The sequence below is a fragment of the Chiloscyllium plagiosum genome, chromosome 10 (genome assembly GCF_004010195.1).
Source record: "Chiloscyllium plagiosum isolate BGI_BamShark_2017 chromosome 10, ASM401019v2, whole genome shotgun sequence".
In the NCBI taxonomy this organism is placed as follows: Eukaryota; Metazoa; Chordata; class Chondrichthyes; order Orectolobiformes; family Hemiscylliidae; genus Chiloscyllium; species Chiloscyllium plagiosum.
Genome location: NC_057719.1, coordinates 59,659,698 through 59,676,733, shown reverse-complemented (window position 1 = coordinate 59,676,733; position 17,036 = coordinate 59,659,698). Strand labels below are relative to the sequence as shown.

Here is a 17,036-nt window from a genome sequence, read left to right as displayed (position 1 = left end):
CTATAAGCCAGGAAAGATTTCAAACGGATATAACATGTAAAAAGATATTACCTTAGAATGCTTTAGTTCCAGTTCTGCCAATTCTACAAGATTTTTTCGAAAAGCTGCAACTCTCCGAGTTTTAAAGTCTATAAGCTCTAGAAACAAAGTTTAATTATCAAAATACATAATTTTAAATAAGTTGATACACCTTTAAACATCAAGACAACAAATGATAGATGTTCAAATGTATTTTCATATTCTTATTTCCTATTTAATTAGAAGATTAGTCCACTTACTCAGGAGTTATACTATGTATTTAATAGTTTAACTTTTACTAATTAACTACTCACTTAACTTCATCAGAATCCTCCAAAGTCTCCAATTTAAATGGAATTTTTTGGAGAGTTTCCCAGCAGGAAACTCAATTTCCTGGGCATTTTTTTTTTCCACAGATTACGTTACTGTGAAGATTCTGGAAGATGCCCAGGCACAAGCCCCTACAGTGTCATAACAATGATCTAGTCAGCAGAAAATTTAGACCAAGGTACTGTTGCTGGATTTTACCAATCTACTGTGGACGGCTGGAAGGCAAAGGGGTTGCTGTAAAATGGAGAGGAGTAGGAAGAATGCAGCAAGTGGAACGTCCATCATCTTCTGGTTGTCATGCATTTTAACAGTGTGGAGGGATTGGGGGGGGGGTGGAAGGAGAATAGTCTTCACACTTTCAGGCCAAATGAGCCACTAAAATTGCCAATGAACATTTCCATCCAGAATCTTACTTGCAATTAGGGCCTCCATCGCCTAAGATGACGACTTGGTGAACCTCTCTGCAGGTTTGGGAAGCGCCTGTCTTCTTTTCAGGCATTGTAACCTATAGCATGGTGCCTTGGGCAGCAGTAGTCACTCCTAACAGTGCTCACCAACAACCATCCTGATCCTCCCTAACTGGTGCCCTCATTTACCTGTTTGCTGTTGTGCTTCTACAGCATCCTCCTCTTTGAGGTGCAGTCCCAGTTACTGGGCCACTGCTTCCAGTGATGTCACAGACGCTGAGCTGACAACAGTCCTATTGGTTGGCAGTTCGCTGAGACGGGGATATTCTTTTAAAAGGACAAGATGCATCAACAGCTACTCCGGAGAGAAAGCAGCTTGGCAATCATGGAACATCCCTTCTTCCAGTCCCATTTGGGCCCTTCCCCACAAATCATTTTCTGTATATTGATGATATCATCAGTGCTGCTTCCCTATCTTGTCCTGAATTTTTTAAAAAAATCAATTTTGCTTACAGTTTCCACCTTGCTCCCACCTTCACCTGGTACATTTCTGAATCCTCCTTTCCCCTCCTTGACATCTGCAGATAGGACGGCCACCAACACACCAAATCCCACAGTTATCTGCAATATACATCCTTATCCTGCTTCCTGTAAGGTCTCCATTTCACAATTTTTCCATTGTATCTGTTCTAACAATGCCATCTGTTGCAGGGGGGCCTCAGAAACATCCATCTTTTACCTCAAACGAAGATTCCCCGCTACTGTGATTGACAGTATCATTAACCATACCTGACCCATCTCTTGCAATTCAGCCCTCACCCATTCTCTTCCCCCTCAACAGTGATAAGGCTTCCCTAACCCTGATTTACCATCCTACCAGCCTCCAAAGTATAATTAGCTGGCATTTCCATTACCTCCAGTGGGATGCCACCTTCAGATACATATTCCCATCTTCTCGTTTGTCAGAATTCCTCAGGGACTGTTGCCTCCAGAACACCCTGATCCATTTCTCCTTCATTTCTAACACCCCCACAGCACCTTCCCATGCAATCACAGAAGTTGTAGCAACTGCCCATTTACCTTTCCCCTCCTCCTTCCCAAGCCCCAGAAACATCACCAGGTGAAGCAGCGATTTACTTGTACTTTACTCAACATAGTCTACTGTATTCACTATTCAGAGTATGGTCTCTTCGCTACAGGATAAATGAAATGAATCAGACTACATGACCGCTTTGCAGAATACCTGCTGAGCTTCCAGTTACCTTTAGTACACCACTGCATTCCTCTGCAAAATATATATTGCTGGCTTGCTGTATTGTACCGGCCCTCTTCCCAGCCATCTTCAGCATAAATGCAACTTTTTCCTAGCTGACATCACTTCTGATGAAAGTCAATGGGTTCAAAACATTAAGTCTACCCACAGATGCTGCCAGACCTGCTGAGTCTTGGCAGCAAATTCTGTTTTCATACCTGACAGCTACTAATCAGCTGTCTGATCCATGTGGAAGGCAGCAAGGAATTTATAAGGCTTCCCTTAAGCCTTTCTGCCTCTAGTTGGGACCCCCACTGCAATGACAAGACTTTATGAAGTTACTTCTAATTTACAAAGAAACATTTACAGCTATTTTCCTTATTCATCTTGCAAAAAAGAAATAGGCACATTAATCATTTCTATTTCCTTGCGTTGCTACTCAATTGAAAGGCCAGAGAAGCAGACTGAGAACCAAATCTCCTGAAAAGTATCTCTACAGCCACTAGCAAAATACTCATTTGTGTGGAGGACGATGTTAGTTACAAATAGTAATCCTAAGTTATAATAATTGTATTTACCTTGTTTTGCTGACTCTGAAAGTTTCTCGTATTTCTGACAACATAACTGCTGGTTGGTCTCAGCTTGAAGCACATCTTTGTTTTTAGCTCTTGATCTATCCAGTAGCTTGTTTGCATTTTCATAATCCACTAGTGACCGTGCTCGTCTATAAAGGAGATCCTATACCCAAAAGTCAGGCAGCATGAATAACTACTTTAAATTAGAATAAACAAAGTTCATAAACTTATTCAAGATTATCAAACTGAACTTCAGCATATGACTCAGTTTTGAATGAATCCACTGCAACTGCTATTGCATTAAGCCAAAAGTAAATGGAAAACAAGCATTATGAAAGGTTCTATTCACCCTTTCCGACTTTAAGCATTCTTTCTTTGTTGATGTGTATCGCATAGTTAACTGGAATTCTCCTCCGAATACTTTGCAGGTAGCAGTGGTCCACAAAGTACACAATTTATCTATATCGCCACAGGGAAACACTATGTAGTGTTTGCTGAAAAAGAGGCTATGTATAAACTGGAGAGGTTTATATAGTTTTACACACTGATACACAAACCAGAAGCAAGAGCTGAAGGCAAGAGGTAACAAGCAGAGAAATTACTATGTGCCACCCTTTACACTAACACATTTGATGCATCAAATTAACCAGAGACCTCAAGTTAACTGTGACTCAAATTGATGCGTGGAAATCCTCACTATTGAGCAGAGTGCCTGCAGACAAACAGTCTGGAAGGGGAAAAAGCAGAGGGCAAAAGAAATGACCAGACAATAGAGGAAACCAATAACAAGCTTGCCTGAAGGGAGAAGAAAAAAAATCAGAGAACCTCAGGCCAATATTGTTCATCTGCGCCAGCTGTAAAAAGAGTCTGTCACTTGCAAATCTGCCACTGCAGCCACAACAGTCAATGATAAATCCAAAACTGACATATACTCCAGGCACACACTGTCTCCTAAAATGGACAGAAGTCATCTATCTAGAAATATCTGATATCTTACCTAAATAACCATCATTCTAGTATGATTATTAATAGTGATATCTAACCCTTTTATTGAGGTTAAAAATGGTTTTTAAAACTTTGGGAATATCAATGGAGGAAAACATCCCCAATGGGTGCAAACCAAAATGCCAGCCATACTAAATGCAAATGGCAGAAGGCAGAATTTGCAGGCTTAGAACATAGAACAATACAGCGCAGAACAGGCCCTTCGGCCCTCGATGTTGCGCAGACCTGTGAACTAATCTAGGCCCATGCCCCTACACTATCTCAACGTCATCCATGTCCTTATCCAAGGATTGTTTAAATGTCCCTAATGTGGCTGAGTTAGCAATATTGGCAGGGAGGGCATTCCATTCCCTTACCACTTGCTGCATAAAGAACCTGCCTCTGACATCTGTCTTAAATCTATCACCTCTCAACTTGTAGCTATGCCCCTTTGTACAAGCTGACGTCATCATCTGAGGAAAAAGTCTTTCACTTTCTACCCTATCTAATCCACTGATCATCTTGTATGTCTCTATCAAATTCCCTCTTAGCCTTCTTCTTTCCAATGAGAACAGACCCAAATCTCTCAGCTTTTCCTCATAAGACCTTCCCTCCAGATCAGACAACATCCTGGTAAATATCCTCTGCACCTTTTCCAATGCTTCCACATCCTTCCTGTGATGGGGCAAACAGGACTGTACACAATATTCCAAGTGCGGCAGCACTAGCTTTTCATATAGTTGCAGCATGACTTTACGGCTCCGGAACTCAATCCCTCTACCCATAAAACCTAACACACCGTATGCCTTCTTAACAGCACTATCAACCTGGGTGGCAACTTTCTGGAATCTACGTACATGGACTCCAAGATCCCACTGCACATCAACACAACCAAGAATCTTTCCATTGACCCAGTATTCTGCCTTCCTGTTATTCTTCCCAAAGTGAATCACCTCACATTTATCTGCATTGAACTCGATTTGCCACCTTACAGCCCAATTCTGCAGTTTATCCAAGTCCCCCTGCAACCTGCAATATTCTTCTACATTGTCCACTACTCCACCAACTTTAGTGTCATCTGCAAACTTACTAACCCATCCAATTATGCCTGCGCCCAAGTCATTTTAAAAAATGACAAACAGCAGTGGTCCCAAAAACAGATCCTTGTGGTACACCACTAGTTACCGGACTTCAGGCTGAATGTTTTCCATCAACCACTACTCGCTGCTTTCTTATAGAAAGCCAGCTTCTAATCCAAACTGCTAAATCATCCTCAATCCCATGCCTCTGCATTTTCTCCAACAGCCCACCATGTGGAACCTTATCAAAGGCTTTACTGAAGTCCATGTAAACCAGGTCAACTGCCCTACCCTCATCCACACGCTTGGTCACCTTCTCAAAAAAACTCAGAGGTTTGTAAGACATGACCTGCCCTTGACAAAACCATGCTGACTATCTGCAATCAAATTGTTGCTTCCTAGATGATTATAAATCCTGTATCTTATAATCCTTTCCAAAACTTTTCCTACAGCAGACGCAAGGCACACTGATCTATAATTACCTGGGTCATCTCTACTGTCCTTCTTGAACAACGGCACAACATTTGCAATCCTCCAGTCCTCTGGTACTAAACCTGTAGACAATGACGACTCAAAGATCAAGGCCAAAGGCTCCAACATCTCCTTCCTAGCTTCCCAGAGAATTCTTGGATAAATCCCATCGGGCCCAGGGGAGTTGTCTACTTTCATTCCTTCTAGAATTGGTAGCACCTCCTCCTTACTAACCTGAATCTTTTCTAGTTTAATATCCCGTATCTCATTCTTCTCCTCTACAATATTCTCCTTTTCCTGAGTGAAAACATATGAGAAATATTCACTCAGCACGTCTCCAATCTCCACAGGGTCCACAGAAAACCTCCCATTTCTGACTTTGACTGGACCTATTCTTACCCTAGTCATCCTTTTAGTCCTCACATACCGATAGAAAGCTTTAGGGTTCTCCTTTATTCTACCTGCTAAAGACAGCTCATGTCCTCTCCTTGCCCTTCTTAACTCTCTCTTTCAATCCTTCATAGCTAATCTGTAACTCACCATCGCCTCATCGCAACCATCTCGTCTCAACGTCACATAAGCCTCCTTCTTCTGCTTAACAAGAGATGCAATTTCTTTAGTAAACCATGGTTCCCTTACCTTATCACTTCGTCCCTGCCTGACAGGGACATACCTGTCAAGGACATTTAATATCTGTTCCTTAAACCAGCTCCACATTTCGATTGTCGCCATCCCTTGCATTTTGCTACCCCATTCTATGCATCCTAAGTCTTGCCTATTCGCATTATAATTGCCCTTCCCGCATTTATAACTCTTGCCCATGGCACGTATCTATCCCTTTCCATCACTAAACGGAACCGAATTACGGTCACTCTCTCTAAAGTGCTCACCTTCCACTAACTCAAACACCTGACCTGGTTCATTACCAAGTACCAGATCCACTGTGGCCTCCCCTCGTCGGCCCTTTGACATTCTGTGTTAGGAAACCCTCCTGCATACATTGGACAAAAACTGATCCATCCGACGTACTAGAGTTTCCAATCAATGTTGGGAAAGTTAAAGTTCCCCATAATGACCACCCTGTTCCTTTCACTCCTACCCAGAATCGTTTTGCTGACCCTCTCCTCCACATCCCTGGAACTCTGCGGAGACTAATAAAAAACTTCCAGTGGTGTGACCTCTCCCCCCGTTTCTAACCTCAGCCCATATCACCTCAGTATCGAGTCCTCATCAAAAGTTCTTTCAGCCATCGTTATACTGTCCTTGACTAACAAGGCCACACCTCCCCCTCTTTTAACGCCTTCCCTGTTCTTAATGAAAAATCTAAATCCTGGAACCTGCAACATCCATTCCTGACCCTGCTCTATCCAGGTCTCCGAAACGGCCACAGCATTGAAGTCCCAGGTACCTATCCATGCTGCAACCTCACCTACCTTATTTCGGATACTTGTGGCATTGAAGTAGACACACTTCAAACCAGCTTGCTGCCTGCCAGCACATTCCAGTAACCATGAAATCCTGTCCATGCCCTCCCTACTCTCATCCTCCTATGCACTGGAACTACACCTCAGGTTCCATCCCCCTGCTGAGCTTAACCTACCCGAATAGCACCAGCAAATTTCCCACCTAGGATATTAGGTACCCCTCTGGTTCAAGTGAAGACTGTCCTGTTTGTAGAGGTCCCACCTTCCCCAGAATGGGCCTAAATATCCACATATGTGAAACCCTCCCTCCTACACCATCCCTGAAGTCAAGTGTTCAGCTGATATCTCTCTCTATTCCTTGCCTCGCTATCACGTGGCATGGTTAACAAACCAGAGATAACAACTATGTTTGTTCTAGTTCTCAGCTTCCATCCTAGCTCCCTGAAATCCTGCCTTACATCCCTATCTCCTTTTCTACATATGTCATTGGTACCTACATGGACCATAACTTGGGGCTGGTCACCGTCACCCTTCAAGACCCCAAAGATCCGAGACATCACAGACGCTGACAACTGGGAGGCAACACACCAACCGTGAGTCTCGTTCGTTCCCAACAAACCTTCTATTTGACCCTCTAACTATCGAGTCCCCAATGACTAACACTTTCCTCCTTTCCCTCCTTCCTTTCTGTGCAACAGGGACAGACTCTGTGCCAGAGACCTGCACCCAACTGCATGCCAATGGTAAGTTGTCCCCTCCAACAGTATCCAAAATGGTATACTAGTTTTTCAGGGGAACCACCCAGGGGATCCCTGCACTGGCTGTTTCTCCTCTCTTTGAACAGTCACCTAGCTTTCTTCATGCCTAGGAGTAACTACGTCCCTGTAACTCTTATCTATTGCAGCCTCTGCCTACTGAATGATCCGAAGTTCATCTAGCTCCCGCTCCTGTTCCCTAACGTAGTCTTGGAGGAGCGAGAGTTGGGTGCACTTCTTGCAGATGTACTTGGATGGGAGACGAATAGCGTCACTCACCTCAAATATCATGCAGCAGGAACTTTCCTCTCCCTGCACTGCCATCCCTGCTAGTCCCCTTATCAGAATGTAAAAAAAGTACAGAAGCTTACCTGATGTGTCCCTGATGTTTAAGGTTAGAGGAGGTGGATGGGTGGGAGGCCCTACAAAGGTAGGGTTTCAGGTTTAGGGTTTACAAAACACTCACTTATATTACATGGAAACAGACCCTTCGGTCCAAAGCATCCATGCTGAACAGATATCCTAAGGGTTTGAGCCATTTCATTTCACGGGACATCGAAAAAAAAAAGGCACAGGGGCTCGGAAGATATTTTCCTAAATTACTTCTAAGTTATAGCAGAAAGGAGTCTCTGCTATTCTTCATTTCAATCAGTTCCTTGTAACAGAGAACTCAGGCAGGCACATTTTGGTGAAGGAATGAATCGTGGACCCAGGAAATAATACAGTTTGCCTTGGGATATTCTACTATAAAAGGAGGAAAAGAAAAAGCAGAACTAAAACAGACCAAGCAAATCAGGTACCGCAGTCATTGACAGTCACAGAGCCATACAGCATGGATACAGACCCTTTGATCCAATTCATCCATGCCACCAGATATCCAAAGTTAGTCTAGTGCCATGTGCCTGCATTTGGCCCATACTCCTCTAAACCATTCCCATTCATTTACCCATCCGAGTGCCTTTTAAATATTGTAAATGTCAGAAGCTGTGCGGGGTCACTGCTTCTTTTTCACCTCCCATGTGCTATCTGCTTCCTCCTTTTTTAAAATGCCATTGTTTTGATCTTTTATTTTTACAAAGTTTCAAAACAATACTACTTATAAAACAGTAATTACTGCGAATATCAAGGAACATCCTAAGAATATAATCAGAAATACACAAGTTACGTAAAACAGCAACTGATTAAAACATATTTACCTTACCAGCTTGTGATTCCCTTAGATAATACCTCAAAAGATCAGAAAGTTTTAGATCTTCATCTGCTGACACCCGTGCTTCTATTTTCTGTAAAATAAATGCAAGAAATCAAGTAGAAAATGATAGTAAGCTCTACTGTTGGCTCTGGAGAAGCAAGTCATCTAATGTCAAAATCAGTCTATGTTTTCTCAAAAATTCATGCATAATAGTTAAACTAAATTGAATGATTAAAATCTGTCCATACATAAAGATCAAATAGGCAGTTGTAATTTTTTGCACCTATTTCTGATAATTGTAATAACTACACAAATGTTTAAAATGACCCTTTGCATACAGATAATTTAGAAAATACCCTGAAACCTATAAATACTGCCAGTTAAAAAAAATACTTTAAATGCATTTTTCTAAGTTTTTTAATCCACCACATTCTCCAAAAATGATTAACTTGATATCAGATTATAATTTTAACTCAGACTATTACTTATTTGAATGATCAAACAGTATGAATACAAAGTAAACTCTTTCTTGCAATAGTTAAAGTAAAAAAAATAGTATAAGCACAAATAGCAGCAATGGAGCAGATGCAACTCAAAACAGTTTTTTTTAAAAACCAATATGCTACTTTAAAGTCAAAAATTTTCAGCGAGGATAAAAAAGGGAATTTATCGAGATTACAACACAGAAGGAGACCACCGCACATTTTCCTGCGACTTACCCCTCTAAGTGCGTCAGTCTACCATGTTCGGATAGTTATTCCCAAGGCTTTGTAATCAGGACTTATTTAACATAAAAAGTTTACTACAAACTATACTGAAATAAATTTAATGACTGCTAACATCCAGAGATCACATCAGCTCATTTTGACATACTGCTCTGGATACTGTTATGATGTACATTGGCACCTGTAACTTCCAATACAACAAGGTCTCTGACCCAACAGGGAAGTCAATGGGAAGATTATCCAGTTCTGTGTTCCCAGCACACACTGGGACCACGTACTGGAAAGTTGTGGATTCCCAGAACATGATTTTCTACCTATTAAATGTCCTAACGAGAAAAAGTATTCTACATTTTGGGATTTCTGTCTCTTCTTCTGGTATTTTCTCTCTCTTTGAACATCTCATCGGTTCAAACTGTGGTTTAAAATACTCATCAACTTCCATCCACCTTAAAGTTTTTCATCAAGTTATCCTTCCTTTTTTGTTCTTTCACCATTTGCACTACTAACTTATCCTAACTGATTTCAATCTCCTTCTCAATTCACTCTTGTAAATTCACTCATCTCGTTCTCCCCAAATCTCTTCTTCTATATACACTCCAAATTATATCCAAAGTAACAACTTCAATCTAGTCATCCCCGTTAACTCTATCCTCATGGTCAAAAATACCAACAAGGCCATCTTACATAACCGCCAACCACAAGTATCCAATCACTTCAAACACCTTGCAATAAAAACGCCCAAGTTATTTTCAACTGTACTTCTCAAACTCCCAAGTGCTTAATTAATTTTTGTTGTTTGATTCAATTCAATACTTTTGCAGCTCTTCATTTGTTCAGCTTCTATCTCACCTCCATCTTTGATGGCCTTATCTCCATAAAACTTTTTCTTGCAAATTTTCTCCATCTGAGAATTCCCACTGATGCAGAATCAGCATTATTCCCTCAACTTAAGGAATGTAGACTTCAATGTATCCACCAAAACACAACTAGTTAGCTATTCGTCAACAAATCTGGCTGGAGCGCATCATGTGTTGTTGGGACACTTTCTCCATCACCAAAACCTACCATGCAACTGTTGGATAATTTGGGAGAGTAAAAAACATTCATCTTTTTTCCACTACTATCTATCTGCTTAAACCTTCCCTCTTCCCCTCCCCCACACATCTCTTAACAAATATGAAAAGTCTATGGAAAGTTTTCTCAATGTCCCTCCGCCCCATCCCAAACACCCCTAGCCTCCTCCCAGACCTAGCCTGTCTTTTTCCTATCCTCAAGTGCCCTCACTGAGCTCTCCCAAAGACACTCTTCCACTTTCCTGGACATCATTCCTCTTAAATTTCTGATCAATTTCATACCCTAATCTTTATGTTTATTAAGGTTGCCATTACAGCCCTTCTGAAATAGTTCTCCCTTGATCCAGCCGATCCTCCCAAATTCTGAATTATCACAAGGAATAATTGCTGCAACTCTTGAGATCATCCTCCTCCAAGATTATCCCCCATTGCTTCAAATCAGGGGGACTTCCCTCATTTTAAGATAATCTTACTTATTCAGTCAAGTAAATGGATGTCCTTTTCTTTCTATCCTTACACTAATATATTTTAAAGCTCTAACCCAACTCCTCTGTCTCAGCTGCACATTGTTTTTGGATATAATTTCCAAGAAGTAAAGCTTTTACATATAGAGTCACAGAGGTATACAGCTCGCAAACAAGCCCTTTGGCCCAACTTATCCAAATATACTGACAGCATCCAGCTTTAGCTCTCCACCACCTTCCCCAATTGTAAAGTCTGTGCTGTCAAATGTTTTGTCTGACATCCAAGTTTAGACAACCTTTAGACTTTTCCAATTAAACATTGGGATCACCTTTGAAACTGATCATAAACTCAATACTCTTGCCAATTCCATCACACTCTCCACTTTGCAAACTCGGTTACAGAGACAAAAAAAACTGCAGATGCTGGAATCCAAAGTAGATAGGCAGGAGGCAGGAAGAACACAGCAAGCCAGATAGCATCAGGAAGTAGAGAAATCGACAGTTTGAGTTTAACCCTTCTTCAGGGACTGGAGGTGGGTGGAGGGGGAGCTGCAGATAAAGGGGTTGGCGAGGACAGGGTAGTGAAGTGGGGATAGGTGAAGACTGGTAGAGGGTAGGACCTGGTTGGTCAATGGAAGGAATGAGTCCGGTTGGTGGCAGGGAGGGGGAGGGGCTGGGAAGGGAGTCAGGGATGGAAAGGGGGGTTATCTTCCACCTGGGCAGCCTACAGCCTGGAGGACTCAACATTGAGTTCTCCAATTTCAAATAACCTCCGTTCCCATCCCCTGACTCCCTTCCCAGCCCCTTCCCCTTACTGATACTGTGCCCTGCCACCAGCCGGATTCATTCCTCCCATTAACTAACCTTCTACCTGTGTTCACCCATTTCCACTTCACCACCCTGCCCCCGCCACCCCTTTATTTGCAGCTCCCCCTACACCCACTCCCCGTCCTGAAGAAGGGTTACACTGAAATGTCAATTTCTCTACCTCCTCATGCTGCCTCCTTCCTGTCTATTTTGCAAACTCAGCATCCTGAGAGAGCTGGAGCCAAATATCTGATCCCATACCCTCCTTTACTTGCACATCTGTAACTTTGTTGACCTCCTCCAATCTAACAAGAACTCAACTACTGCCATTTTCACTTCCACTCAACTACTTCAATGCTCTCCCTTCCTTAATGCTCCAAATTCTTCAACTCATCCAAACCCCACGTAGAAACATATCACCCCAACCACACTGACCCACGTATTCTCAGAATCGCCTACTATTTGCAAATTAATACTTTCAATCTTATGTTAGGTCCCTTGATGACCTGATCTGACCCTAGTTTTAGAACTCCTCCCCAGCCCTGTATCCAAATATACTGACAGCATCCAGCTTTAGCTCTCCACCACCTTCCTCAATTGTAAAGTCTGTGCTGTCAAATGAAAACCACCAAATTCTTCATTCCTGACTTTGGCTTTTTGTACATTTCCTTCTTTCTCCATCTCAACATTTATAATTGCGCCTTCAACTACCCAAGTCCCAAACTTTGGAGATCCCTCCAGAATCCTCCTTCCTTCATACCTCCTCCTCCAAGATTCTCCTAAAAATAAATTCATGTCCTTCACCCAAGGTTTGGTTTGTGTTTCTAACACCCATATAAAACACCTCAAGAATTTTTTTCTCTCTATGTTAAAATGTGCTACATGTATGGAGGAGTTGTAAATCTATAACAATGCTGAATAAAATGACAATAGGCTTATGGCATACAAAAAAAAATCCTATGAAGGAAAGTTCAGCTAAATTTCAAAATTTGGAAAGTTAGTGAAACTATATGCATGCAAAAGTGACATACCCTTGTTTTTTCAAATAATTCTGATACCTTCAAGAAAAATCTGAAACAAAATTATGAACACATTACCAAGCTGTAAAGTAGTTTTCCAAAACTAATATGGCAAATAATGAGCAATGGGAATTTATCAAACTGATCATTCCAACAAATGTATCTTATATGTTACCATTCAAAACTAAAGGGAAATCATGCAATTCACTTGGTGTCTCAACAATTCCTAGGCCTGCGTTTAAAGAATGAATCTATTCTTAAATGATAACCTCAAGGTATCTTAAGTGAAACAAGTTTAATTAGTCTTTAATGGGCATATCACAAAACTGTAACATGCTGTTGGACAGTGGGGATGCTACTAAGTTTGAACCATTGCTCGAAACTTGACAAATTATCAAATGATCTCATCTGTGCCAGTAACGGATTCAGAAATTTGATGCAGACATTAGAAGAAGTGATTTCTGGATAGAAGGGCATTTTACTCCTAAAACATTATATTCAAAATTAGTAAATACAGAATAATACATTTTTAGTATTAACAAAACAATTTGATTGAAAAACCAATTTATGGTCATATTTTTGCCAATGTTAATTTTTGGTTGGCTATATCTGCAAGAGAAAATAATTCATTTAAAAATGAATTATTGCTCAGTGGGAATGCTAAGATTTAAAATGCGAATGTAACAGTCTAGTTTTCACTGAGTATCACATCAGAATAGTAATACTTAAGAGCCTGGTCCACACAGTCTTTTCTTCCCAAAATGTACTGATTAACTACATTTAACAATTTTGGCTGGACCTGCATATCCAACTAAACCCACAAAGGTTAATTCTTCCTAATATTTACTGACACTTATGTCTTTGGTATATGAATACATTAAAAAAAGATTTATATTGGTGCTTTTTATGCATATTTCAACATTGCACAATGCAAAACCAGACATAAAACAATTAACTTTCCCTTTAGAACCATACATTTTTTTACTATCACACTTCTGTGAACCATGTAGTACACTGATCTGTAACGATCAAGCTGTAATGGGTCTCTCAGGAAAGGATTGTTTGTGTGTGTTATGTAATAGTCATATATTTATCTAGATCATATCTATTATTTAACTTCATACAATGCAAAGGAAATTGTGCCCTTTGGCTTTCAAATATGTAGTTCGATTGACTGAGGTTATGATTGTTAAAACAGATAAGAGCATAATTAAATTTGTGGGTTCAGGAGATGAGCTATGAACGGTTTGAGCTTAACCATCATTATAACCTATGATATGAATAGTCAATGTGCAAATTCATACTAATTATAAAGCAGATTGCAAAGAAATTTACAAGAAATAGTTAGTATGTCGAGTATGCAAAAATGCAAGTTATAATTAATTTGGTCTCCCTTTTCTATGTCAAATATTTAACATTATTTTTGTATTGAGAATTACAATACTGTTAAACATAGTCTGTATGGTCAGGAATGACCTGCGAACGATCATATTTTATAAATCATAGATGAAAAGTTTGAACATTTTCTTTAGCTTAATAATTCTGGTACGGTGGAAAACGCCACAATACGAAGAGTACATTACACATGCTTGAACTCATCATCAGTATGAAAAATAAATAAAACTAAGCTGTTGAACTCATCATGTCTGTAACCTAATTGAAAGGTTATTTCTCCAGGATAAATCACCAAAAACGAAGATTAACCTAATACAAATTTCAATAATTTAATTTTGTGAAATAGTACAGGAAAATATTTGTGCTTCATAGCTATATTTAAATGTAGATAAATTTACATTAGCAAAAGATAAATGTTTCCACACGAAGAATGTAAAAATAGCATTAAAAATATCGGACAGTTGCAAACCTTAACTCACCAATGTTAAACATCAGAGGGCAATCAAGGACTGCATAAGTTCTTAAAAGACTTGGTACAGTTCATATGAAAGTAACACTGTCCAACGAATAGGACAGATTTTTGCATCAGATACAAGGAAAGATTAGAGATATTGGGCTTATTTTCTTTGGAGCAGATGTGGTTAGGAAGTGACTTTATTGAAATGTTCAAATTATGAACAATTTTGACAGGATAAAGGAGAATTTTCTGTTTCCATTAGTTGGTGTGCCAGGAACTAGGGATCACAATTTCAAGATTGCCAGCAAGAGAGCGAGGCGTGAGATGAGAAACTTCTTTACTCAGTTGTTAGGATTTGGAATATGTTGCTTGGAAAAGCGGTGGAGGCTGATTCCGCAAGACATTTCAAAACAAAAAAGCTGGATATATTTTTGAAAGTGATGAATTTAGAGGGCTGTGGAGATAGGCCTAGAGAATGGAACTGCCTGGGTAGTTCTTTCTGACACAGTGGGTCGAATAATCTCCTTCTGTACTGTAAAATTCTATGTTTCTAACCACAACTGTTTTAGACAAGTCTAATTTACTAAAGATCGGTTGCTTTAATTTCTCAAAGTTGCTCAAGGCAATGGGAAAGCCCATAACTCAGACTATGCAAGAGATATTAAGCAAAAGAGCTCACGTGAGGTGAATGTTATATAATGCAGACAAATGCAGTGACTGTCAGAAGCTCAGTCACTCCTGGCATATTCTCTCAATGCAGGACGCTATGAAATGTAATAGTTTGTTAATATGCACAAACAGTAGAGACAACATTATAGACTGCACTGCCAAGGTCAATTGCCACTTAGGCAACATAGGCTTTGGCAGGTTCCAATTTATAGAACTATGTCCAGCTTTTGTTGCTGAAAAGAGTGGAAAAAAAAAACTATGGAAAGATAGCAGAGGAAGTCAATCTTAGACCCAGCCCTAACCATTACTATTTCAACTTGCAGGTTTTGAACAATTCAGTACCACAGATCATTCATAAGCTGTACAATTATAAAGAGCGTTAAAGAATAGCATGATCTGGGGACCGTGACATGACCAGCTACTACAAGATTAAATGAGCTAGCCTATACATTTTCCACTTCAAGGGCACTGAAAAACAATCTTAAGAGGCATAACCTCAAACACAGAAATATAGAAAATAGGAAGGAGGAGGCAGCCATTTGGTCCAATGAACTCACTCTGCCATTCAACATGATCAACAGCTCATCCCTTATGCCAGTCTCCTGTTCTCCTCCCATATGCTTTGACACCTTCAGCCTCTAGAAATATACTTCTTTCTTCAACATGTTCAATGATTCTACATTATTCTGTGGTACACCAAACTCTTGAATGAAGAAATTTCTCCCACCTCAGTCCAAAATAGCCTACTGTATAACCTGAAATCACAACCTCTTATTCTGGACCATCCTTGGTCAAGGGGAATCATCATCCTTGCATTCAGTCTATTCAGCCCTGTCAGAGTTTTATATACTTCAACAGCATTTTCTTTCATTCTTCCAAACTCAGTGAATTCAGTCCTAGCAGACTCGATCTCTCATCCTACAACAAAGCTGCCATTCTAGAAATCAGTCTGGTAAAACATTGTTGCATTCCCACTATAGCAAGTGTGTATTTTCTTAGGTAAGGAGACCAAAACTGTGCACAAACTCCAAGTGTGGTCTCACCCTGTACAGCTGAAGTAAAGCTTCCTTGTTCCTGTACTCAAACCCTATTGCAATGAAGGCTAAATTAGCATTTGACTTAATCGATTACTGTACTTGCATGTTTAATTTCAGTGACCAGTGGAGGATGATACAAAGATCTCATTCTACATCAACATTTCAGAAGTTATCGCCAATTATGTAATATTCTGCCATTATAGTTTTCATACTGAAGTGGACAACTTCACACTTAACTACATTATATTGCATCTGCCATTTTGATGTGTATTCATTCAGCCTGTCTAAATTGCCTTGAATGCTCTTTACATCCTCCTTACCACACTCAATTCCACTTTTGCATTGTCAATAAGCTTGAAAATAATACATTTGATTACCACTAGCTTCCACTCTGCAAAAGATCCCTTTATTCTGACTTTGTTTCTTGCCTGATTACCAATTCACAATGCATGCCAGTATATTACAACCAATATGACATGCTTTGTTTTTATTGTGGGATTTTATCAAAACTTCTCTGAAAATCCAAATACACCACATCCACATATTTTCCTCATCTATTCAACTAATTCAGTTGTCAAGAAACTCCAGTAGTTTTGTCAAATGTAATTGACTTTCATAAATCCATGCTGCTTTTGTGTAATGCTATTGGTGTTTTCTAAGTGACTGTTATCACATAGTTTACAATAGAATCCAGAATACCTTACAACACAAGATCATAAAATGTAGGAACAGAAGTAAATCAGTTTGCTCATCAGGTTTATCCCACCATTCAATAAGAACATAGTTGATCTTATAATCCTCAACTCCAATTTCCAGCCATATCCCCATAAACCTGAATTCCATCAGACCATAAGACATAGGAGCAGAAATTAGGCCATTCGCCCATCAAGCCTGCTCCAGCAT

The 17,036-nt window shown here is 40.0% G+C and overlaps 1 protein-coding gene across 3 annotated transcripts in view; it reads right to left on the bottom strand.

Moving 5' to 3' along the window:
* Positions 1-17,036, bottom strand: part of snx6 (sorting nexin 6) — a 50,837-nt gene that overhangs the window by 3,120 nt on the left and 30,681 nt on the right. For 2 of the 3 annotated variants that reach the window (XM_043697874.1, XM_043697873.1), the window contains exons 10-13: positions 12,588-12,627; positions 8,492-8,578; positions 2,586-2,745; positions 52-137 (exon numbers count right to left, since the gene is read on the bottom strand). In XM_043697874.1, the coding sequence (XP_043553809.1) occupies positions 52-137; positions 2,586-2,745; positions 8,492-8,578; positions 12,588-12,627 (373 nt within the window). The remainder of the gene's footprint in view (positions 1-51; positions 138-2,585; positions 2,746-8,491; positions 8,579-12,587; positions 12,628-17,036) is intronic. The other variant, XM_043697875.1, reaches the window with a different exon arrangement.